At 43.7% G+C, this 9,326-nt stretch overlaps 1 protein-coding gene across 2 annotated transcripts; it reads right to left on the bottom strand.

Moving 5' to 3' along the window:
- Positions 1–316: 316 nt before the first annotated feature.
- LOC133924224 (probable receptor-like protein kinase At1g49730) lies at positions 317–6,338 on the bottom strand. Of its 2 annotated transcripts, XR_009910786.1 has the most exons (10): positions 5,993–6,338; positions 4,233–4,781; positions 3,109–3,384; positions 2,242–2,503; positions 2,120–2,172; positions 1,968–2,035; positions 1,608–1,697; positions 1,443–1,533; positions 605–1,280; positions 317–552 (listed from the first exon to the last, which is right to left on the bottom strand). XR_009910786.1 is itself a non-coding variant. In XM_062369670.1 (9 exons), exons 1-9 carry the CDS (start codon positions 6,078–6,080, stop codon positions 697–699), a joined length of 2,061 nt encoding a protein of 686 aa, XP_062225654.1. In that variant the 5' UTR covers positions 6,081–6,338; the 3' UTR covers positions 317–696. The 2 variants fall into 2 exon arrangements, 1 of the variants encoding a protein (XP_062225654.1); XM_062369670.1 differs by having other exon boundaries at positions 317–1,280.
- Between the last annotated feature and the right edge of the window lie 2,988 nt (positions 6,339–9,326).

Below are 9,326 nucleotides of genomic sequence, written 5' to 3'. Positions count from 1 at the left end.
AAAGTATTAATTAGAAGGTGTTAACTGCAGTTTAATCTAATTTTTTTTCTAATTAACCCCTCCATATTTAATTGGCCCTTCCTATATCTAATTCCTGGCTTCGCCCCTGCTGGCAGGACTATTGCGTGGCGCGCGCGAGACGGGAGGAAGGGGACGTCTGAAACCTCAAGTGACAGGCACACCACCCCACGGGTTTGTTACGGTTTACAGGTAGGAGAAGCAATAACAGTAGCCAGAGATGCACAGGAACCTTGGAGAGCCTCCCGCGGCACCCAAAACGGAAGAAGAGGGCACTGCTCATAAGAGTACGCCGGTCTCCAGTAAAAAACAAGTTTCGCAAATTGAATGCGTAGCCGTGTTCCCGAAGCGCATCAATGCAGCGATCAACGAAGCAACAACCGACCAACAACACCTCGGGAACTGAACAACAGCAGCTAGTCACTCCACGCGTGGCGTCTCTTTCACCCCCTTCCTGACTCTGGCTCCATGATTCTCTTGCAGAGTCACAGGCAACAGCTGGGCCACTGCCTGATGTCGCTGCATCCTGCAGATCTGCACCGCATCACTCGTATACCAATGAATGAAACAATGCACGGATCCCTACCATGAATAGTCTCTTCAAAAATGGCAACCGGCACTGCACCATCCAGGCCTGCAGAACTTGTCGACGCAACGGACGGAGCAGCACGGGCCGCATCAGACCAAGAACGTGCCGTGGCCGTGGGCCGGGGACTGCGGCTCCGGCGAGTTGCACTCCAGCAGCACGCTGCGGCTGCAGTGGGACCTGGACGTGCTCGACGACGACGGCAGCCACGACCGCGCCGCCTCGCCACTGAAATGGATCACGTCGCCGCCCCGGTGCTGCTGCTCCTCCACACCAGCCTTCCTCTTGACCCGCCCGCCGCTGTGGTAGTAGTACCCCTCCTCGCCCTCGACGGCGCGCGCGAACCGGCCGGACAGCGGGTCCAGCCGCTCGTACAGGATCCGGAGCACCTGCTTCATCGACGGCCGCGCGGCGCCGTCCCTGTGGGTGCACCAGTGGATCACGTCCGCCACTACCTGCAGCTCGTCCAGGTCGAACGCGTCGGCCACCGCCGGGTCGACCAGCTCGTGGAGCCGGTAGTCGGTGCCGATCAGCTCGCGGGACCACTCCACGAGGTTCTTGTTGTCCTGGATCACGGGCTTCCCCGTCACGAGCTCCAGCAGCAGGACGCCGTAGCTGTAGACGTCGCTCTTCGGGGTCACCTCCTGGGTCACCACGTACTCAGGGTCTACGTAGCCTGCTCAGAGATTTTAAGATTGTAGTACATAGTACAGATTGATGAGGATCGGCACTAAGATTATGTAGTACATAGTACAGATTGATGAAGTTGTGGCGTTTATTCACTTGTCTGACATGTCATAACAAAAAGGCAGCAGAACTTGGCAACAGAAAGCCTTACCAGGAGTTGTTTGGATCTTGGTATTCACTGGGGTGGAACTAACACTAGTATCACCAACACTTGAGCAGTGTGCAAGACCGCAACCGGCAAGCTATTGAAAAGCAACCAATTAGTATCTTCAGAGTAGGGATTATTTGAATTGTGAGAAAGTTTTACATGAATTACCTTTGCTAGGTAATTCTTGTCCAAGAGGACATTGCTAGGCTTAATGGCACCATGGTACAATGGAGGGTCACAATAGAAATGAAGGTACTCCTGCAACCAAACTCGTTCATAGTAAGTAGTTGGTCATCATCTCCACAAAAGTTTAACATAACATCTGAAATATGTAGTGTTACTACAAGGAGCAAGGTAGAGATTGATAAAAGCTTGGTGTAGGCTGATTAAGTTTTAAGAAAGAACTAACGAGCCTTAGCTGGCACTAACTATTCCAATCACTGACATTGGAAAAAGAAGAGCACTGGTGTGAAGTATGAACTACTTAAGCCAATTGATAATCAAGATCACTAATTTCCTGAAACTTACCAAAGCATTAGCAATATCAATGGCAATTTGGATCCTATTTTTCCATGGCAGCAGATGTTTACCTGATGCTGCAAAGAGTAAAATGTTATTCGGCACATAATTCAACAAATGATGTATCATAAGAAGAACGACAACAAAACATGACATATTACAATGTAGGTGATCTTTAAGGCTTCCATTTTCCATGTATTCATGCACCTGGAACCTGGATGACAGGGCATTATATAAAGCCACGAATTGATTGATTTCTGAAGTTACATATAACAGACACTACCTCTCAAATCTTGTTAAACAAAAGCCTTTTAGTCCAACAAGATGTCGATGATGCAACCGCCCAAGAAATTCCATTTCCTTACAAAATTCGTGCTGACTTTGTTTTGGCGAACTCTCAATGCGTCTGATGGCAACCACAGATCCATCATTTAGTTGACCTTTGAATATCGTACCATTTTCACCTCCTCCTAAAACCGTGCTAAAGTTTTTTGTAGCCTTCTTCATTTCTTTGTAACTGAATCTGCCAAAAATGGTGGAATTACCTGCAAAACAATCCTGTTAGGCAAATGAATTGAAATGACTCTTGAACTGATTCTGAGTAATTCGAAGATTCAGCCTGAGACATCAATCCATCCAGTTTTGAACCATACAATTCTAAAATAATTTGCACGAGCTAGTGCATCATGGTATGAACTACAAAACACTACGACAAAAAAAAAACCCCCTTCAGACGACAGCATCATTTGTCATATTCCTGATTGATAGGTTCAGGATAATGGCTACAAAATGGCATACTATGTTGTACCTAATTGAGGAGATAATTGATGTTTACATGGTATTGGGCGAAAAAAACAAAAATAAAGAAGAGCTGATTTTCTTTCAATAGAAGAGCATGGAAATAGCCAAACCAGAACAAGGACTACAACTCTCATTCTGACTTGTTTCCCTTATCACATGCAAACAACATAAATCAGTTTCTGTGTATCTAAAATCAAGCATATCCGCAAAGAAATGATAACCAAAGCCAGTATCCAGCACTTGTATGCAATCTAATCTCATTAACTTACCAAAGACAGTTGGACATTTAAATGAGCAAATATTTGTGAAAGAATAACAACATCACAATCACAACTTATGAAATGCTTACCTTCTTGACCCTTCTTGACACAAGAGAAACTCCACGCATCCAGAGGGTTATTTCCTTCAATCTTTTCGAGTTCTTTACTCTTTCTACGGATTAGCAAAATCAGTACTATCATTAGTAGAACTGCTAGTCCTGTAACCAAGGCCCCAATTGCTGGGAATAGAACAAGCTTGTAACTGCGATGGTGCTTGGGTGGCACTACAGGAACTTGCACTGTAAGTGGACTAGGAGAAATATCTGGTGCGAGAAGTCCAGCTGGGGACGGCCCAGAGATGTTCACTGCATTATGTATTCAACACTGAGAAGTTCACATCTTGGAGAAAGTCAAAGTTACGAATTACTGAACTACCAACAAGCAAATACTTTTAGGAGAACACAATTTAATACACCTAACTTATCCAAGCAAAAGAAGCATATCAATAAGTAAAAGAAATATTACTATAAATTTGCACAACAAAAGAAGATATAAGGCAATAAAATGGAACAAATGAGTTATACAGTTTCCATTGAACAAAATTAATCATCTTACCAACCAATATACCAATTTACAATTTATAATATGGAAACATATGCACAACGGATTAAGCAAAGCTGTATGTTCATACTGAAGCATTAATCATCTCACCAACCAATATACCAATTTACAGTTTATAATATGAAAATATATGCACACCGGATTAAGCAAAGCTGTATGTTCATACTGAAGCATTAATACAAGAAGCGCTAGATATCATCAAAATACAAATATGGATTTTCCTGAAGATTGGTTCTAATAGATGCCTATTATGAATGTTTTGCTTAACATGGATACCTTATATTACATATTTATAGATAAAACTTGCTCCAAAGAAATAGAAGCAGTGTTCACAGCAATCGTTTGGTACTTATGCAATGTACTAGCATCAAGTGATAGAAAAAAAAACTATGAAATGACTATGAGGTGACAGGTTATATCTAAAGGTGACATGCTCCACATAATTAAAAGCAAAGTCCTTTATGTCAGGAAAAAAAACAGTTGCATGGCTAAGTTCAGAGAATCTCAAAGAATTTTTGCCTAACAAATTGTTAATGGAACCGGTCATTCTACAGAAAAGGAAGGCAAATTCATTTTTATCAAATATGCAAACCTTGAAGAGCACTAAGCCCCTGAACGCTAAAAAAGCAACCGGCCGTATCAACTGTAGATATATTCCCTTGACTCACAAATGCAACAAAAGCAGCATCACGGCAGGTATTCAGCGTGACATTATCTTGCTCCCCCACAAGATGGCGCAGGTATGACAAACCAGAGTTTAAGCACCTCTTGCAAGTGCCATTATCTGAAAGCGTAGTTGCACAGCTTCTTGTGACATCATTGAAATTTGGAGACTGCAACATTTGGAGGATGGTAGTCATCCCTGCACACTGATAGGACACTTGTATTTTGATCCCAAGGCCACAAAACGAAGCGGCAATAGGCAGTATCCCTTTCGACATCAATGTATCAGAGATATTGGCAATGCAAACATCAGAAAATTCAGCCGGAACTCCAAGGGTGCCTGTTGTATTTGCATACATGGCAGATGAGACCGTAAGAATAGCATTGATGTAACGGCAACACTTTGAGTGTGCATTTTGATCCGAGCATACAGAAGCTATCAGTCCGTAGTTAGGCCAACTCAAATCCAAAGGACAATCTGCATGATCGAAGAAAAAAATATGAGTAACGAATGATGGTGCAAACATATAGATACAGGAAGGTTGAAAAGTAATTAACGAATGATGGTGCAAACATATAGATACAGGAAGGTTGAAAAGTAATTGAAAGCTTTTGAAGACCACACTCAACACTCCTTATCTTTACTAAAATTGGGAAGGAAGGAAGCATTACACACACGCACACACTCAGAGAGAGAGAGAGAGAGCAAAACGTGCAACGTAGCAGTGCAGCTGGCCACTTCCTGTTCATGCCGTGAATAATGATCTTAAAAAACAGAAACTGGAGTTAAAGCATCAAGATCACGCGACCAGTACAAGCTCATTACATCTTACATGCCCAACCGAACTTGTCATAACTCCAAATAATCAGAAATTCAGAATGTGGCGTACCTACGCATTCGTAGTATATAAAGTCAACAAATTCAACAATTCAGCAGTATTCTAAAGCACAACTGCGCAAGTCTGTACAACCCATGTGAAAAACATCAGGTGAAGATGAAGTAGAACTAATTAATGATTCAGTAACACAACATGACAGGACCGAAACCGTTGGCAGCTAAATCCAACGGCTACGAAGGCAGGTTGAGAGAGGCCTGAGCGCCCTGAAAGGCACATGTAGCTGTAAGCCAGCCAGCCAGTACAGCAACCCCGTTAGGTAAGCGAATTGAATGGCGCGAGGACTCCAAGCGGAGCGAGGTCCCCCACGCCAGACGACACACGCGGCCCCGAACAACCTCTGCTTAGGCATTGTTCCCCAGCGAGGTAACCCCGTCTCAAGCCCCCAGGAAAAAAATATAATCACCTGACTCGATTCGATCCCTAAACATGTAGTTCTGTAATTTCTAATCTGAGCAGAATCATCACCGAAAATCTCCAGAGAAAGCAATGCCACGAACTAAACAAGTCATACCAGTAAGGGAACATAAAGTGGAAAAACAAAATCGAAGCACTAGTTGAGCGAAGTGAGCTTCCAGCGGCGAAGGCGAGCCAGCCAGCCAGTCGCCGCCGCCACCCACCCCATCATCCCTCCAAACCCAGCGATCACCGGTGCGAAGCACGCGGCGCTGGAACTAGCGCCATCCTATGATCCTACCACCGGAGAAGGAAGCGGCAAACTAGGGAGACGGAGGGGAACGCAGCGGGCTTAGGGGGGTAGCCTCGCCGCTCGGGCGCCCGGGTCGGTAGGTACCTGCCGCGATCGCCGCGGGGGGCGGGAGCGCCGCCAGCAGCAGCAGCAGCGTGGCGCCGCAGAGGAGCTGCGCGAGGCGCGGCCGCATCGGGAGGCGGCGGCGGAGGCGGGAGTGGAGTGCGAGCCGGAGAGTGTGCGCCAGGTGCGGGTGGGAAAAAGTAGGACGAGCCGCCGGAGAGGGCGAGGAAGGAATGGGATGCCAGGCTGCCACCCGACGCCAACCCGATCCGCTCTCTTTCGCTTGCCGCTTTTTCGCTTTGCCTTCGCCGGGCGCAGGCTCCTTTCTTTTCCTTTGCTCGTGTCTGGGTTGGGCTCACGGGTGCACAGATGCGGACGCGAGGATACGTAAATGGGTCGCACGTGGCGTGGACCGGCATATGCATCCCGAGCTCGTAGTAGCAGCCGCGCGCGGCGCCGTGCTCGAGAGCCCTCGAAGTCGACGTGCTGGTGCTTGCGCGTCGCCGTCGCCACCCCCGCTAGTGCTATCCGTCGCCGGTTCGGGAAATACAACTCCTTATACTTTTGCGTATGTACAGTATATCTCGATATCTTTTCTTTCTAATACTTATCTATCTTAATGAAAATAAACGATACAAGTAGAATTTTTTGTGTTTTGATCGCATCTCATCATTTCCGCGACCTCCCGTGTGCCGTGCGTAGCATTTCCGCGAGTCGTTCAGGGTACCAAAACGACGTGATGGACATGACGCTAGATCGTTCAGGGTGCGGCAATGTTGCGCTGCATGCCACTACGGCCGCCAGAACTCGATCAGGAGGATGAACAGGAGTACAGGGAGCACGTACGATGCCAACCGGGTGGTCCTCTCCTCTTCCGAAAGCTCTGCGCGACCTTGGTCCTGGGACCAGCGCAGCAGACCTCCATGTCAACCGAGACAACAAGCCCTGCATTTGACCACTCGACCTGCTAAGCAGCGCACGCAGACACAAGTGTCAGCTCCTTGTCAGGACGCCATTGTTGGTCTCGAGCCGGGAAGTTCCTCCCTGGGAGACTGGGACACTGCAGCAGCGATGCCCGCACTAGGCACGCCGAAAAATGGGCCGGCCTTAAAAGGTGTGTTGCGCGAGCAGGGATCGGAGTTGCCTGCATCCGCTCTGGAACATGAGAGGCCACCGGCTTTCTTTGGCCGCAAGCTCTTGTCCAAATCCAGTTTTAGCTGTGACTTTTGTTGTTCTCGTGCGCCAGTTGCCCGGTGTCCTGATGAACAAACGGTATCACAGCCAGGGTTCAAAAAACAGTCGGTAACCGCTCAAAAATCGCGGTGTTACCGACCTTCCCGGTCCGGTCCGATTTCAAAAACCGCTCGGTAACCGAAATTTGAATTCAAAAAATTCGAAAAAATAAAAAAAAATTCAAAAAAATCAAAAAAAATCAAAAAAAAATCTTAAAAAAAACTAGACATAATTCTAAGAACTTCTGTGAAAAAAAATTTCAAAAATAATGTCGTTTGCATCATATTCTATAGGGAGAAAGTTTGAAAAAAATGAAAAAAATTGAAAAACGTGCGGCTCAATTATTAACTCACGTTAAGGAAAAGTGTAACATGCAAACACATATTTTTCTTGTATAAAACGTATTTTAAGAGAATCTTTAAAATTGATTTCACTTTATTTAGAGTTTTATTAAATTCTCTATGATTTTTACAAAGTTCACAAGCATAAAGTGAATATGTTAAGAAACATCATTGTAATTAATTTTTTCATGTCTACTATTATTTTTTCTATGTAAATCATAATATAAATAAGCTAATGAAAGTGGTTTCACTAATTTTTAAGGTGTGATGGGTCAGTTATGAATTAATCTAGTCGCAACACATTTACACAATCATGCATGTTACAATAACTAATTCATGAGTTCATATATTTTTAACAGATATAGGATCATGTAAGAAGACTAACAAAATTAGTTTCATGATTTTTGGATTAGCAAAGAGTAAACTATGCATTTACCTTGGTTTAACAAATAAAATTTCTCACAGAAAATTTTGAACTTTTTTATGAGTATAAATACTTTTATCATGTAGATCATGTTACAAGGAAGCCAACAAAATTTGTTTCACTTGATTTGAAGCTCGGATGAATTAGTTATTGATTTTACAAGATTGAACCTTTTTTAGGTTTTTTGTTGAACTGCGCTGAAATTCGATAAAACCGCTCGATAAATCGAGAAAACCGAGCGGTAACTGACCGAATCAAAAATACGAGAAAATCGCTCGGTAACCGACCCAAATCGCTCGGTAACCGACCCAAACCGCTCGGTTACCGAGAGGGCAAAAACATAATTTTTTCGCAAAAATTTAAAATTTGCCAAATGAATTTTCTCCGAATTTTTTTGAATTTTTAACCAGTAACCGCGGTTATCGCGCATTTTCGGTTACCGCCGGAGCTCGGTAACCGAGCTCCGGTCAGTAAATGGAACCCTGATCACAGCATCACACCCAGCTGCCTGTTTGCCTTTAGACTCGATTGACCATGCATAAATCATAACACCACATGTCTGCAAATCGCTTGGTTCAAAAAAGAAACTGTCTGCAAATCGCATTTATATATTTATTGAAACCAGGACTTATTTGCCTTCAGTACCAAAGCCCACCCATGTGTCTGCATTCAACTAAAAAAGTCCAGAGCAGAGCGGTCCATGTATTACGGTCTACTGAAATAATAATGTACATTGTATAACCATTTCCCCCTAGAACCAACCACATCATGATTTGGTACTTACATCTTTGTTTAAGACATGACTTTGCACATGTCTGTGTAATCAGTGATTAGAATGGTGGTAATTATGCGAACTCACAAATAACTTCGAATTGTACGTAAACTATGAGTGAGTCTATGACTCAGCGTGCTGGGGCTAACACTCCGCGTAGGAATTAGAAGGACAATTAAAGAAGGGTGAATATATATCTTGCTAATTGATTTTGAAACGGATGATATTCTCTTATTGGCTCACCCAACACATCTAAAAACAAATAGCGGAAGTAAAATCAGAGAGAAAAATATGTTACAAATAAAACATCAAAGAAGTCATGGTATATATATATATATATATATATATATATAACATAGGTTTTATTGAAACTTATTTCAATAGTCATAGCCATAAAAGATAGCAACTAGAAGAGAAAACACTTCAATCCAAAGAAGGAAGCACTTGGGGAAGAAACTCTCCAAATTATGAATTAGATGCAAGGAAATTCAAGACCTAATTGTATACATTTTGTATGTGAATTTTATGCCTCTAACAACAAAAAAAATAACTCCAATAAGATTAAAAAAAATTAGCACAACAAAGAAAACAAAAATCACCAAGAAG

The sequence above is a fragment of the Phragmites australis genome, chromosome 7, assembly GCF_958298935.1.
Source record: "Phragmites australis chromosome 7, lpPhrAust1.1, whole genome shotgun sequence".
NCBI lineage: Eukaryota > Viridiplantae > Streptophyta > Magnoliopsida > Poales > Poaceae > Phragmites > Phragmites australis.
This window is presented reverse-complemented; position numbering and strand designations above follow the sequence as displayed.

Coding starts and splice junctions, on each gene's coding strand:
- LOC133924224 (XM_062369670.1), bottom strand. CDS start 6,080: ATGCGGCCGCGCCTCGCGCAGCTCCTCTGCGGCGCCACGCTGCTGCTG. Junction 2,173..2,241: donor TGTTTAACAAGATTTGAGAG/GTAGTGTCTGTT, acceptor CCTGTCATCCAG/GTTCCAGGTGCATGAATACA. Junction 1,698..1,967: donor TTGATATTGCTAATGCTTTG/GTAAGTTTCAGG, acceptor GTTTGGTTGCAG/GAGTACCTTCATTTCTATTG.